At 32.3% G+C, this 16,097-nt stretch overlaps 1 protein-coding gene across 2 annotated transcripts; it reads right to left on the bottom strand.

Moving 5' to 3' along the window:
• Nucleotides 1-754: 754 nt before the first annotated feature.
• Nucleotides 755-14,189, bottom strand: LOC148605733 (histidine N-acetyltransferase-like). Of its 2 annotated transcripts, none has more exons than XM_088549769.1 (4): nucleotides 14,123-14,189; nucleotides 4,330-4,505; nucleotides 3,152-3,373; nucleotides 755-1,410 (listed from the first exon to the last, which is right to left on the bottom strand). In XM_088549769.1, the coding sequence occupies exons 2-4, from the start codon at nucleotides 4,498-4,500 to the stop codon at nucleotides 844-846; spliced, it is 960 nt and encodes a 319-aa protein (XP_088405895.1). In that variant the 5' UTR covers nucleotides 4,501-4,505; nucleotides 14,123-14,189; the 3' UTR covers nucleotides 755-843. The 2 variants fall into 2 exon arrangements, with proteins under 2 accessions (XP_088405895.1, XP_088405896.1); XM_088549770.1 differs by lacking the exon at nucleotides 14,123-14,189 and adding an exon at nucleotides 5,023-6,231.
• Nucleotides 14,190-16,097: the final 1,908 nt, after the last annotated feature.

Genomic DNA, 16,097 nt, shown 5'->3' with positions numbered 1-16,097 from the left:
AAAACTATTAATCAAACTACACGACCAACGCGATGACTTTTCATTTGTAAACTTATCTTCCCATGTGATCTTCAGAACGCTTCTCAAACATCTGTTGGTAAATGTTTGAAGCCTTGTTGCTTTTGTTGTCCTCTAGGTTTTACATCGCGCTAAACCTCCCTATGACATCGCGGAACAATTTACAAAAAAAATCATTCACTTGAGAGTAAAGAAATAAGCAAACGCATTAATAACAGCATTTTCCTATGTCTGCAAAAGGCTTAAATCTTTCCAACAAGTTGATAAGATAAAAAAAGATGTGTCTATTTTTGTCGTCTACCAATGCGTTTGTTTACTTTCGTAAATCTGTGAAACAGACAATTCTATTTAGTGCCACTTTCAAACTCCTAAGTGGATTCATTTTATCCAAAAACTATCTGTCTGGGTCAATGGCGGGTTTATCGATCTTGTTTTGAATACGCATACTCATTTTCAAACCGTTTGAAACTAAGCTTGCCATAGATGAGGCATGTGCTATATAAAATGTAACTTGCGGCGGCGATTAATGCATATAATGATTTGTTGTTTTTCATGTGACACATGTTCAGCTCATCCATTTTCGCCTTAGTTAATGAACTTTTTCTGCTTACCACATTCTTTATTACTTTGTTCAATAGAAAATATTGTAATCAACAGCATTTTTTTTCAAAAGTGTGCCCCTCTTTTTAATTAGTATAAAGTGCAAATCAGTGAACAAATTAATTTTCGACGAAAATGAAAAAAAACTTTTTTTATTCGACATATTTATAAAGAACACTTGAATATCTAATCGATTAATATGTTAATTTTTTTTGGAATATTGATTTATAGTTTAGCCAATTTAATATTCTTTTTCAAAAGAAATGGGTATCCAAATCCAACAACATTTGCACTTGTACGACCATATACATCTAGTGGTGCCCTATGAAGTCCTAAGTCAATCATTGAACGATGAAAGGTTTGGTCGAACTTTTCTGCTAGAAACTCAATTATGAACTCTTTGGCTTCTTGTTGAAAGAATTCAATGTGACCATATATATGTGATTGAATAGAGTCATTGAATGTTCCATACATACTTAACTTGCAAAATATTTCACCAGTGATAAGCCGGTAATGAGTTCCAAAAGTAAGCAACGTTTTTCGGGGGTCTTCCAGGTAAGATGCAATAATTTTCGTTTGATGAGTATAGATAAGAGATATATTTGCTTCAATCGGCTTGTAAGGTGTTGAATCTACTATTAATCTACCATCTCGAAACAATGTCGAATATTGCTCCTTATGTTGAATCAGAGTCCGTATATTTTTTGGCGCTAGAGTGCAAATTTTTCTCGCGTATTCATTGTTCGGATTTCTTTTTAGTAGCTGACTAGTCCCCTGGTAGGTAACCAAATCCTGTAATAAAAACTCAGAAATAAAATATGAATAAATGGAACATTTTAAATGTGGATAATATTGGCTATACCAACCGACGATTTAATCCAAATTTTAAGTGCAAGTTCACGAAAGTGCCAATAGTAATGCGATTCATGGTGTAGAAAAAGACAGTAAGCAAACAATGCTTTTTCAGTCTACATATACCAAACCGTCACCTAATGATACTGCACTTTTTAGAAAAACAAACATTCATCTCCCACTGAAATCAATCAAATGAAACCATTTCAAGACAGACAACTTCTGCAAAATGCCAATTTCATGTACAATCTATATAATTTTATCCCAAAAGCGCAACAACCAAACGAAAAACTAAGACTGGTTATGTAATCAGTAAAAACAAGACATAAAACTGAATTCGATGGATTCTTGACATGCAAGAAAGAATCACCTTCTGTCTGATTTTAGAAAGACTGCTTAAATTCACACTGTAGTGTTGTATCAAGCATTCTTTTGTTGAACAGAATGAACAGAATAGAAAATGAATTATTTCAGTGACTTTTTATATACGCGTACTTTCAATTTTTATAGTGGCGGATTGTTTAAAAGTTGTCTAATTAAAAATTACACCAATGTGGGATTTTTAACTATTCAGATATTTACACAAACACAAAGTATTGGCAATACCTGTGCATAAAAAAATTGGTAAAATCTGTAAATTTTCGTTTGTTCTTAAATTATACCCTCACACCATGTTCATTCTTTTAGTTCGTTCATTCAAATTCTTCCGACGCGATACTTCTAAACAGAAAATACTGAAGCATAAATACTCAAAGGTTGTCAATGTAGGGTAAGAACGAAATAACAGAACCGATAATACCTAGGCAAATATAAAGTCTGTAAAACAAATGGGTATATTAACCTGAAAGATAGGAACCACCTCAATATTCCTGAATTTTTACATGTATTACGATAGGAATAGTGGGTTAAGTCGGGTTTTATATAGCGCTTCTATCAAGTCATTTAAGTGATATATCATTGGGGTAGGAGTAGTTTTGCATTTTTACACCTTTTAAATTTAAGGCACCCAAAAAGAAAGACCGCATTTTTATTGAAATAACAAAACAGCTGTTACACATGCTATATGATGATACCTTTATATGTTAATTAACTTTGTTCAATAGAATGTGGAAGTTGGACGACATAGAAAAAAAACCGAACAAAACACGTGGTATTGACATCAAAAAGGAATCACCAGTGTCCAGAAAATGTAAAAATTCCTCAGTTAAATTTTTGGCGATAAATTGATTTGTGAATGAGTTGTACGAAAGTACCTTAAATTATATTGGACTTTATGATTGGGAGGTGTGTTTGCGGGATATCTTAACCCATGCACTAAATATTGTTTACTTTCTATCAGGTCTGAAATAATGTCCTACCAAAACAATGATCTGAATAAAACAATCAACAAAGGTTTGTATATTTTGAACATGCACAAATTATTCCATCCGCCTAAACCAAAAAAAGTTTCAATTCACATTGTAACGCATGTACCAACGGAACAGAAAAGCTCCGACAGTGTAAGGCATATCTGCTGCGGTAAGTAAAAGAAGAAACGAGCGTCTACCGCTGTGTGGAGCTTGTGTGCACTGTAAAATATTTTTCATTTTCCTTTTTACGATTATGCTTTGGGTAATTTTGTTACAACCTTTATCAGAAAGAATTTTTATTCTGACATTTAAAATCTAGTTGAGAAGCTTACCATCTGTGTAATATGTTTGCACAATCCAAGATCTATGTAAGGTTTAATTGTCAATCTGTGATGAGATAGAGCAATGAAGTCTTTAATATTACCATGCCTTTGCATAAGTGCGTTGACCAGTTTAGGAAAAAGTCCTCTCCCCTGGTATTTTTTGCATATGTATATGTTTGAAAATAATCCTGTCTTCCCCCCGTCAATAACTTTGAGGCAACAGATTGCTATCTAAAACATGAGAGTATGAATATATCAATTTATTTCTAACAAATATCATAAGCCAAGTTGGATAATCGATAGTGGTATGCAGTATTTAACATATAAAGCAATGTTGCATAAAAATCTTAAAAAATCAATAATTCTTTCAATTTTTAAACCTAGTATAAGTTTTTAATTTCCTTACGCTTGTTTTTTTATAACGAAAAATAATGAAGAAACGTTACAGCAACTTTGTTTGAAACTAAGTGCATATTTAAATGAACTTATTTCAGAACATTTTAGATTAATGTCATCCTCTTTATTGTCATTTGTATCTTCATAGAGGTTCATTATTTTACATATTTATGCATTGTTATAATATGTCGGCTGAAACAACCACCGTTTACCCGAGTTATAAACTCTTATATTTTTTAACGGCCAAAACATCCCATCCATGATTCAATTTGTCTTGCTGTAACAGATTTTTGGTCTCATTACAAGTTGTATCCTTAATCTCCAAAACACCCACTTTTTGCTTTTCTTCGAATGTCAAATCCATAATTCATTCCTCATTATTATGGTAACTTGTGGCTATTTTGCATAGTGACAATCACAATTTATCAAAGAAATGCATAAAAAAGTTGAATTTTCGAGTTTCTGAAACAATTTCCGAAATGAAATTAGCATATAAACTTTTATCAAATCATTTTGGTAATTTTGTAAATAATAAAATATGTGTATGTTGCTTATTACCACCAATACATTTAAAGTTATAAACAAAATTCATAATAGTGACAATGATAAATAATTGACAAATTGTCGTGACAAAACTTATATAATTGAAAAAAAAATCCATGTTAATGATATTTTTTCTACGAATGCACGACGATATGAAAATATTCCTAGCGTATATTGGTTAAAATGGCTATATTTTATCTAACTCAAATTTAATATCGAAGAACTCTTTTACTCAGTAATAAACTTACAGTTGTTCTATTAATGACCGATACCAATGGATAATAATTTGGATCCTTGATCCACAGAGGAAAGTATTGCGGAAGTCTGTCTCCCTCACGTTTAATGTCATAATGTATAGACATGACGTCATCAAAATCTTCCATTGTTGCCTCTCGAAAGGAAACGTGGGGTTCAATCATAGTTACTGTCAAAGGCAAATATTTAAACCAAAATAAAAACAAGAAATGCTGTGTAAATACTGTACATCATAGCTATTATAGCAGGAACATTGTACTCACAGATCATTATACAGTCTAGCGGCAATTTGTTGGCAATGTTTTAATGTTTGCTTTATTTGCGATGTTTTTGATATCGTGAAAATAAAAGTAGGCCAAATTTATGTCCAGGTATTTCATTTAAAACTTCCATTATTGTGTTATCATAAGACTTTCTTTGTATTGCTTTGAGAAAGTTTAAATAAATTTATTCATAGTTTGAAAGTAAATTCTAATAATTTCAGACCCATCCACAGAGGAAAAAAACGAGGATGTAAACAAACACTGTTTGCATTATAATGTTATCATAGCAATGATCTAAATTTGGAGTACAAAACAAAACAGAAAAAGAAACAAAAAATGTATAGATTTCACCAGTATTAATCAGAAACTTCAAAAATGTAAACAAGCTTCATTTGAAGAAAGGATTGTTCATGAGTATCTTACCTTATTCAAAAGTCTTCTTTCGGTAAATAAGTTTCAAACAAATTCAAATCATATCAAAAATAAGTATCGTGGTTTAAACTGAATGAGGTCAATTGCAGGTAAGGTGCGCCTGTGGACTTTTAACTAATACAGATAATTAAATACATATCACAATCTAACAAATATTACTCAATATAAATATCATGCAGCGGAAAAGATTTTTCTGATATAAATAGACATGGTATTTTATATTTAAAAATGATCGATGGTCTAAATGCAAGCACATCTCATACAGTGACAAAATCATAACGATTTCCATTTCATAAAATGATATGATGAACATTTTCAATTCTCACTAAAATAGAAAAAGACTATCAAAACTGACTAATGCCTACTATCTAGATGTCACGGCGGTACGAGTTCGAGTCCCGCAGAGGGATTGACCAAAAATATGCTTCGCAAATTTGACAGTTCCAACATCGTGGGAAATTCTTCAGACCTTTCTTCGCTTAAATTATCTCCCCTGTATCAATTTGATCCGATGGAGCAGTGTACCGAGTCGTCACATTCTCAGACGTTTGAATAATATTGATTTGTTGTGAAATATATCGTTAATTTGATCCTCTATCTTACATAACAACACCTACATGAGCTGTCCCGTACTACCATTCATCGTGTACAAAGTTACAACCCTAGATCAATCTACGAGGAGGAATGACTCGACCAGCGAAAGCTATATTTTTATATAGCCTAGCTGGCCAAGTGGTCTAGGGCGCTGACCTTAGTGCAGGCGGTGTTGGCATAGATGTCACATCGGTACGAGTTCGAGTCCCGCGGAGGGAACGACACAATGCACATTTTTAAGAAATCCTTATGCTTTAACAGTTGTTATGGATTAAGATATCTTAATACACAATTTACGGTAACAACGCTAAGCCTTGCATTCTAATTTTCAGTTGTGTTTTAGACCAATAAGAGCCCTTAATCCCCATTGTCCCTTTATATTTTATCGGAAAATTCCTTGCAATTGTGTACTTATATCATGCATTTGTAACCTGCAAGAAGACGTACTGGAATATACATTGATATTTTCGTTTACAAGTCTGCGTTTTACAAGTTACGTCCGTTAGGAATTATTTTTTTCTGTTTAGTTAATCCAAAGCATGATTCTTACAAAGACTGTAACTCAATAAATACTACAATCTGACTGTAAGAAACTTACGTTATTCAAATTACAATATACCCTGAGCACTAGTAACAAGATTCAAACAAATAGTTACAGTTTCATTATGAAGGACAGTTACAAAAACAGGAATACCAAAGTACATATTAACTTAATTTATAAAAAGTCCATTTCAAAATGTGTTGATTACAAATTATTGAAAGTATGTACTTATGAAAGCAAATGGTTTCGATAAGTGGTCATGTTGTATATTTGTCAAATACGTCCATTACAGGAGGTGCAAATCTTTACTCTTTATATTCACGCCATTCACACAATGAAAAGTTCGAAAACTGTTTATTGAATACCTTTTGAATTAAAGGTGACACATACAGCCTCTGAACCGATCCGCGCAACGATTTGACGGATCGATGACCGTTGACTGATTGATCGCTGACGAATGGATGACCGATGACCAATTTGATCGCAGTTTTGGTATGTAAAATGACGAATGAATCTTTAAAAAAACAAATGTAAAAAAGTATAGATTGATGTTCAGATTTATTGCATAATGTAAATGTGTAAAATTGACAGAGAAAACACTGGAAACTGTAAAATATATTGACCGCTCTGTGGTCACGTGATGCGTTTACCGGTTTGTTTGGTCGGTTTGACGGATCAATGACTGATCGGCAACTGATCGGTGATCGATGACCGATCGCAATTTTTGTTGCACAGATCGGTTCAGGTACTGTATATTGTACCATCCACAACATAAAGTGACGAAAAATGGCAAAGTTCAACAGACTAAAAATGTTAAACTAAACGCATCTATTTTTTCAATGCTAGGAGCATGATGAGGTGCACAATTTTTATATGAAATTAAAACAAAGCTCTCTTATTGGTTTTTAAGCTGAATGTAAGTACCCCATTCATGAGAGGGACGGTTAATTCGATGATCGGGAAGCTTCTAGACATGCTGTCAACGTTGATGATGCAAGTTATTGTCATTATTAGGATTCAATATATCATGTGATTACACAATGAAAGAAAAACAACTATATTGACCACTATCTTTGTTTGTGCCAGATGTATCTTTTGCTGAGGTTTTAAAAGTCATTTTGACTCAAGTTGTCGATTCTAGAATTGAGTCTTTACATTTTGCTCCTTTAAGTTATTGGACGTCTGAAAAATGAACAGACAACGTCATTGTAATTGTATAATCATCTCCAGCCGTAATCTGAACTGCAGTGGGTAGATATATTTCAAGAGTATGGTTACCACCATTGATATCAAATGGCACCGAGTCTTGGATCACCACATTATCGTATTTGTCGTGTATATTAAGATATGTTTGGCAATAAAAAATTGGTAATCTTTGAAAATTCATATCATTGGAATCATAATAAGGGCTACCCATATCGTATAGATATTCTACCTGGCGTCGAACAATGATGGGAAGGCATATCGTGACCATTTTAACCATACCACTTTGTGGGGTAGAAACGGGAGAGCCTGTACCACGTTCGGCTGGTATTGTCCTCCCGCTGTTTGACAGTTTCGTGTTAACGTGTAGACTTTTCACTTTTTGACAGGACACTTTTGGTTTCTTTGTACATGTAATACGTTTTCATTGTCCTCAGTAAATTGAGATTGGTAGACACTTATTGTTTCATCAGATGTCAAAATGCCCGTCTTTACAACATTATTTGAAAAATATTTCATATCTACGACAGGAAATCTTACTAATATTAGCAGATTATTAGCAACTTCTCTTAAGTTTTTACCATTTGGTTCAAGGCCCTTCTCAATACACCGGGCTGTTATCCATTGAAAGGAAAATTCGCATACATTATCTTCTGCACAATCAAGATCATCTGATTTCAATATAATCTTCATGCTTGCGTTGGAAATCTTGGTACTTAGTTTAGACGCGAAACAAACCTTGGCATTATTTTCTGTATAAACTTTTATTTTGTATGAATTTTCAAATATGATTTACGTTTAGAAATCGTGTGAGCGCGAACATTTTCAATCTATAACGACCAGAAATTACATGAATTAAATATTGTAGAAATGTACTTCCGGTTAATATTTAAGAAATCTATCAATGAATAATGAAATGCGACAGCTGAAATAATTTACAATTACTCGAAAACAAGCTTGTTTAAAATTATTTTAATTACTGTCATATAATTATGATAGGTATGTGGCTAGCGGAAAAAGGCGAAATAATTTGTTTGATTGACAAATCAAAATTATTCCCTCGAACCATTTTCATTGCCCTATTCATTTACCCTATTCCCAATGCCCCACTCCCCATTGCCCCATTCCCCGTCGCCCCATTCCCCATTCCCCATTGCCCATTTCCCCATCCCCCATTCCCCATCGCCCCATTGCCCCATACTCCATAAAACGTTTATCCAATACAGGTGATGTACATGTATTTTGTCATAGAACATAAATACCACAGTCATGTATTTCTTAAATATATTAGTCAGGTTATGTATAGATCGATTATAAATTTTGGTCGAAAAATCGACTATATCAAAACTTGAACTAAAATGTCTCGGCTTATTTGTTTAACGGATGTACTGGCTGGAGAAATTTGTTTCACTGGACAAGTCAAGTTAAACCTATACATATTTATCCAGTTACGAAAAATTTTAAGTTACAAAACGACTGTAGTCATCACTACACAAACTTTATGGTTGTTGTCATGAACTAGTGGATATATCTGCACCATAAAAACCGATTTGTTCAACATGTCATAGATTTCCTTTCCTCTTCCGTCTACCAAAAAATTGACTTTTTATTAGCAACTCGGTGGGTTATTCCACTGGTGCACCTGGTCCAGCAGGCTTCCAGTTTGTTATGGAGTCCGAATTATTCAATTACTTGTATTGCTTTGTACATATCGTTTTGGTTATACTTTGTTGTGTATGTTTGTGTTTCATGTCAAGTCTTTATCTCTGGTTTGCATTCTTTTGATTTCCGCTAGAATCTTGGTTCCCTTGATTACTCTTCAACAACTAGGGTCTGATATTCACCCTCCTATATTCCTAACAAAAAATAATAAAAAATTATCTGCCAAAGTGATTACTATTTTCGAAGAAAATATAGTACTGCATCTGTATCTTGATATTTCATTTTTCTGAAAATTCTAGGAAAATGTTTCGCCCTTTAGAATATAACAACTTAGTTCCCACATTTAATGTACAACTTATGTAATGTTATTGGTCAATACAAAATGAATTATGATCGCCTAATACATTAACAAAAATATAAATTGCATTTTCTGAAAAAAAAAGAATGGCCGTTTAAATTGCAGACGCATTACCACAATTTCGTTTGGAAATGATAGAAATCTTTTTTTAATCAAACTTCCTTTATCTATTTGTATCATTTACAGATTTGCTGTCAAAACGTAAATAGACAGTTGTTCAATAACATCCAATCACCATCAACATGTAATACGGTGTAACCATCTGCAACATGAGAACCCATTGGTTTAAAGTGTCATAGGCCTTCCGTCTTTCGTCTGCCCCGGACTTTTTATCAGTTGCTCGGCGGGTGTTAATAAAAAGAGCAGAGGACGCTTATCCTATCGATGCACCTTCTCCATGCTTCAAATTATATATAGTTACATTTAAAAGATCAGTGTTGCTTTAAATGACCTTTTTATAAAATATAGAGCTGAACTGTTACATTTTCATGACCTTTCATACACTTTAAAAAGTAGCTTTTTTTTCAGATGCTATATATGTCATATACCTATCTTCATACAATTTATACAGTAAAAGGGTGTCAACTAAAAGATTGAAATCAGAGAAACACTGAAAAACATTTAAAAACAAGGTAGAACAAAATATTTTATATAAAAGCAGTATGTGGGACGAAATTAATGTAGTCCGACTGAGTCAATTGGAAAATTAGATGTTCCCATCTCCTACATTCTGTTCATTCTTTGTTTGTTTGGAAAATGTCCCTATTCTACGAAATAACATCACTTAAGCAGCTTAAATAAGATGTTAAACTCGTACTTGAGTACCTTTTTATCGAAGACGTCTATATCTAACTTTGTCACGAAATAACGACGTAATTATGGGTGGTAATGGTATGCAGGAATATTAGAGATCGTGTTTTGAAATATGTCTAACCATTCAAAACTCTGGCTATGCGCCCGACGCATATTGTTGTTTCAATGAATTATACCGATGCTTAAAAGGCCTTGAGAGAACACTGCAGAACATGTTAATGTAGTGTGTGAAGGATAGACCAAAATGGGGTATTGATAAATATTGGGCAGAATCACCGAAATTCTAACGAATTCAATAAAGACAGGTAAGACACATGTATTGATACAAATGTACATTCATCATTTTCAAAAAAATTAGAAATCTAACAGCTCAAAATATTTTGATAACTACAGGAAAAGTACAAATGTACATTTTATAGTTTGCACATGTACATGTACAATGTGTGGTACAATGTATGGAATAGGTATAGAATGAACCTACTTTCCAGTGTGGTAAATGCTTTTTGTTTTGGCCATATACCGTACAAAACTACAATACATAGGAAACGCTGATAAATACTGACCATATTTTATACATTACTAAATGAAATTTTAAAATTGATTCATAAAAGATGTTTGTTTTTTCTGTTAGGGATCCAAAAGAATTTTCAATAGTATTGGTTGCCGGGCCCTTGCAAAGCTTGTTCCCCGCTTTGGTTTCTTGAAAAATAAGGCAGAAAAGTAACAAAATGTAATTATAAAAATCCATTATCTGTAAAATGCTGAATAACTATAATATTCATATATTAGTATACTTATAAAATGTAACGGTGCATGTAAGTATTCTTATGTGTAGAGTATACAAGTATTCTCATTCAAATGTCTTTTTTTTTTTTTTTTTTTTTTTTTGAGGGGGGGGATTATTTGCTTGTTTGTTATTGTCATTTTTTTCTTCTTCTTAGCTTTCACTTACAGTGTTGTAGACACAAATTTACAAGTAGATACAATGAACATATAAATGTCCATGTTATATTATATTAAATGTTGAAATGAATTAAATCCTTAATGGTTTAAAAAAATACATGTTATTCCAAAGGATATAAGTTTGAATTACAAGTTTGAAGGAAGGCAGAAAGGTGATTGAAGCATTTCAGTTCCGTTTCTATCATTCCCTTCGTCAAATAATAAATATTTATGAGGTTTTCTACTTGTTACAAATGTATACATGTACATACATGTCAAGGTAATTCGTATTATTCATTGAAATTCTGAGTAAAACAATTCATTTACTCGAGGGCATTGTTTGAAAAATGCCAAATGATGTCAATAAAGAGAGAAATAGGTTTTTGTAAAACAAACAAGTGAAATATACAGCTGGTCCATTTCTATTTCAGGCAAAGGAGTCTTCTAGGAAAATGTGAGGGAGTAGAAAATGTTGAAACGCTAAGAGCCTCCAATTGCAAATGAACAGAACTTCGAATTCTTGACCTCATGATGGAAATTGGAAACAGACTAGAGAAAACGTTACCAACCTTGTTAAGAAATACAAATGTACAAAGTGTACATGTGTTTGCAATGTATATATAGCATATATGTACATGGCTGTTTTAGTTGCAGTTACATACATGTATATATGTACATGTATGTTTCCAAGTAAGACTGTCAAGCAGTGCTGCATAAAAGTACATGCTGTACAACCTGTGGAAATTAAAAGTGAGATATTGGCCTGATATTGTAATTCTTAAGAAGTTTATAAAGTTTTCAATTAGAGACACAGGTTGTACACCATGTACATGTAAACCTAAATTTGCTATATTTCTATAATCCATTCTTAAGAAATTATCTCCCCTTCAAGGATACAAATGATATCGTTAAAGATTCATTGTCAGTTTTATGGACGTACCATATTGATGGTTTTATGTGGAAAATATTGTTAATGATGATCAATTCTTTGATTTAGTGGTAGATATATACTTTTATGCTTGATTATATCTTACCTGGTGAAACATGCAGGAAGAATGCCTATATTGGGTACTCATTGTTCCCCCAGCCTATGTTCTGATATCATTTTTCAAACCACAGAAGCTTCTTATGTTAAAACCTTAAGTATGAAGTTGCAAAACTTTTCTGGATTTTACTTGTAAAGACATTCTAAGTGAGGTAAAGGATCAATGATAAACACCAGAATGATTTTGATTTCTAGCAATTTTCGCCCCACCATGCCAAATCCCCCATGCTATAACATTGTCATCTGATAAATTCCCAGCTGCAAACATTGTTTATTTATACTACTGAGTGCGTCATCATTTTTCCATAAAAAGATAAATATAAATGCGTTACTTTAAGACGTGGTTAAAATAAGGAATCTCCGAAATTTGACAAATTGCCCAAATTTTAAAATTGATCTATTTATACTTTTTAGATCACTGATTATAACAATATGCTTGTTATTTTGGAAAAATCTAGTTATAGTTTATTTAGTTGACCAAGTTCATTGCACACATATTAAAAAGTTTGTAAAAAATTAATGTCTTAACTTTGCATTTGTTTACCTGAAAGTTAGCATTTTCCTAGGAAATTCTCAGAAAACAAAATGGTGAATTTCCTAGGAAGTTCTCAGAAAACAAAATGGTAAAAAATCTTTTTGTATCTGTATTCTTTTCCGCTTGCATCACACCTTAACATTGTTCTCTAATTTCCTGCATAAATTTTTAAACATAATTTCTTCTAAAATTGGAAAAGTTGTGAGCAAAAATCACTTGGTGATACCCTGGAAACCATTTGGTGATCCCCATATGTGATTTAAGTCATTCAGATAAAAGCAAATTTAAAGGTAAATAATTGTATCATGTAATAAGTAAATTTCATCAAAATCTTTTCAATTTGATATGCAAAAGAACAGACGACAAATGCATCATGTAGTAAATGTTTCATTAAATTCCAATCAGCAGTTTCAAATGAGTTGAAGCTTAGAACTAGGGACAGAAAAACAGATGGACACCTTGATTACTATATACCTCCTGCTTTTAAAGCGTGAGAAAAGGATATCCATTATTCTGGGAGAAAGAAAAAACCAAAGCGAACACAAATTAACTAAAAGAAACACACAAACACAATAGAACAAATGAGCAACCAGAAGTCAACCATAACACCACCACTACTCACTTAAACCTGTGAGCACTCTTAGTTAAAGCATCCTGTGCTTTTCAATAATATCACATGATATAACAGTAGAACTGATCTACAATTAACCTCTTTTTTTTAAGGAAAAATACTGTTAAGTTACTGGAAGAATTGTTTTGCTTTTTTTTATTTAAATAGGTTAAAAAATCATTTGAAATGACATAAAAGTAGATCAGTCAGTGTCTTCATACCAAGTATTCGCAATATTGATCTTACATGGTGGTAGCAACTAGGTACTAGGTGTAATAAAATCAAAGTAATTGTAAAAGCACATATTTATTATTTGAACCATTTGCAAAAATATTTTCATGAGAAAAGGTCTTGCTTTTGTCTCTTTCTTCAAGTCATGACTTTCTAAAAAAAAATATAAAAAAATAAAAAAAATATATAAAAAATATGAATGACATTTTAATGCAAATACAATGTTTGCCTTATTAACAAAACGTGTGTACTTTGATATCAACACAAGCTTTTGAAAAGACCTAAATATGCAATTTAATCACTTATGATACTCCATCCTTTCTATTGCCTACATGTGTATTGAAAATACACAGGCATTTTGACAAATATAATACTATCCACATCTCTTGAATTTTGTACATTTGTACATGTTAAAAAGTACATGTAGGTTTGTGTGTACAAAGATCAAATTTTCATACATTCCATAATTATATAAGTTAAATACTTTAAATTTGAAAATTCAATTGAGGTTACATGTAACTGGCATATCTTGAGTAAAGTAGGAACTTGCCACTTACCCGTCCTTCAACTGTACACTGCTCACATAACACACTCACTATACCTGCCAACCAGCTACATCTATATAGCAATATAGCAACCAATATCACTAATGTTTGTGTAAATTAAGGAACAAAGCATCCATTTGTTTTAATTAAATTAAATTTACCAGTGAGTGAAGATTTCAATAATATACCATTCGAAAATCTCAAAAAGTAAAACAGCATAAATGTGTGTATATACATGGTACATTTGTATTTTAAACATAAAGTATAAATGTATATTTATTTATTTTTTTTCTAAATTCTACAATTAACGTCAATTCTAAATCTTTCCTTTCTTGCTTTTCTGGTTTTTATTTTGGATTTAAAATTGTATTGTAACGTCTTTTCTTTAAGAAAGTAAGATTGTTTTAATTCTACATGTTCAATTTAAAATCCTTCCCCCTTTTTTCCACTACAAAAATACGTGTAACCATGGGCAAGCACCGACTAATCAAAAGCAAATGATTTCTGTAGTTCATGTTCATTAGTAATGGGGCTTTATCATACACAATTCACAGAACATCATGATTCAGAAAAATAAGTAGCAAAATTGAGTCAGAAATCTGCTGTACAAAATGATGAAAATAACGTGAATTTCTTAAAACCGGAAACGGAAACGGGCCGAAGTGGCTGATCGTCTATATGTGATTGCAGTATCCATTATGGATAGTTTTGGTAACCATTTGAAAGATTGTTGTTTTAAGTCACTATTACAAGATTTGATAAGTCCGTACAGCTTCTAGGATGCAAATGTGTCAGTTGTATTTGAGTGGGGGTGGTATTACCCGTCATATTTTCACATTCACTCGAAGGTAAAACGTAAGCAAGTTTATAACTACGATTTTCAACTTTTACGGATGGTTTTCGAATGAAACAAAGCACAGACACTTGCACAAATAATGCATGAATGACACAGTAATTGCAACAATTTAAAAAAAATTGTAATCAGACAAACTCAACGAAAATTCATACGTACCTGACGTAAACAAATTTCTAATCGACATGCGATAATGGCGACATCTTATTAAAGCGGAGTTGCTCCCACTGACTTCATGGAAAAAAGAACGTACGGGTGGAGGTGAGAACGGCGCTCTTGGTTTTCCCACTGGACAGTGCGAGACTCGTATGAATAGTCAAGGACATTTAAATCCCTCAGGCTCAAAAAGAAAAAAAAATTCCCACTTTTCTACTCGCTTTCAAAATGGTCGCACTTTGCCACATGTAACCATTTAATCTTTCAGGGTACCTCTAGTAACTTCCTTTTCATATTTAGCGGGTCAGATGAATTTGTACAGATACCAGAAAGAGTAGAGTCATCCACTGCAAATTATCTGTTTTGCTGAAGTGTAAGGTATTAGTTTTCTTTTATTTTCAGTTTTCCTAACCTAAATATGTAAGTCTTTTAAGTGCTGTAAAGTTTCCTTTCGGGTATGTTTTTCGGCGGAGTGCTACGTGACGTCACGTATATTGTGCAGCAATTTTCATTCTCATTTAACTTACGTCAGATTGAAAATTATCGTATAGCAAGATCAAAAGGATTTTAAACAAAATGGCAATTAAATTTTAATCTTGGTCATACAGTCATATATTACTACATGTAATCAATCATTATTTCAATACTTATTTTGTTTACACCATTAATTTGTAAAGAATTAAATCTAGAAAAATAAAACGACACGTACTTTTTTCGAATCAGCTTATTTACATTTAATTGTAATTTTTTGTAAGAATTAGACTCAGTCGAAAAAAAACAGAAACATACATGTAAAAAAATACACCAATTTGATAATATAATTTTTCTCAAGGATGCTTTTTGCACCAGATTCACCTTTGTGTTTTTTGTATATTTCTAAACGTATATCATTTAGTGTTTTCAAAATTGCTTGCCAAAAATGGTCTTAGTTAAAGTTCTGACTTTTATTTGTAATTAAGGGTCCTGAAACCCTTGAAT

This window comes from Perna viridis, chromosome 10 (assembly GCF_037379345.1).
Source record: "Perna viridis isolate PV_CMFRI_1.1 ecotype Kerala chromosome 10, ASM3737934v1, whole genome shotgun sequence".
Lineage (NCBI taxonomy): Eukaryota > Metazoa > Mollusca > Bivalvia > Mytilida > Mytilidae > Perna > Perna viridis.
Note: the sequence above shows the minus strand (reverse complement) of the source record. Positions and strands in the feature narration are given on the sequence as shown.

Excerpts from the sequence above, each read along its gene's own strand:
- LOC148605733 (XM_088549769.1), bottom strand. The coding sequence starts at position 4,500 with ATGATTGAACCCCACGTTTCCTTTCGAGAGGCAACAATGGAAGATTTT. Across the intron at positions 3,374-4,329 it reads CGGTCATTAATAGAACAACT|ATAGCAATCTGTTGCCTCAA; the intron begins GTAAGTTTATTA and ends CTCATGTTTTAG. Across the intron at positions 1,411-3,151 it reads GCAAACATATTACACAGATG|GATTTGGTTACCTACCAGGG; the intron begins GTAAGCTTCTCA and ends TTTTTATTACAG.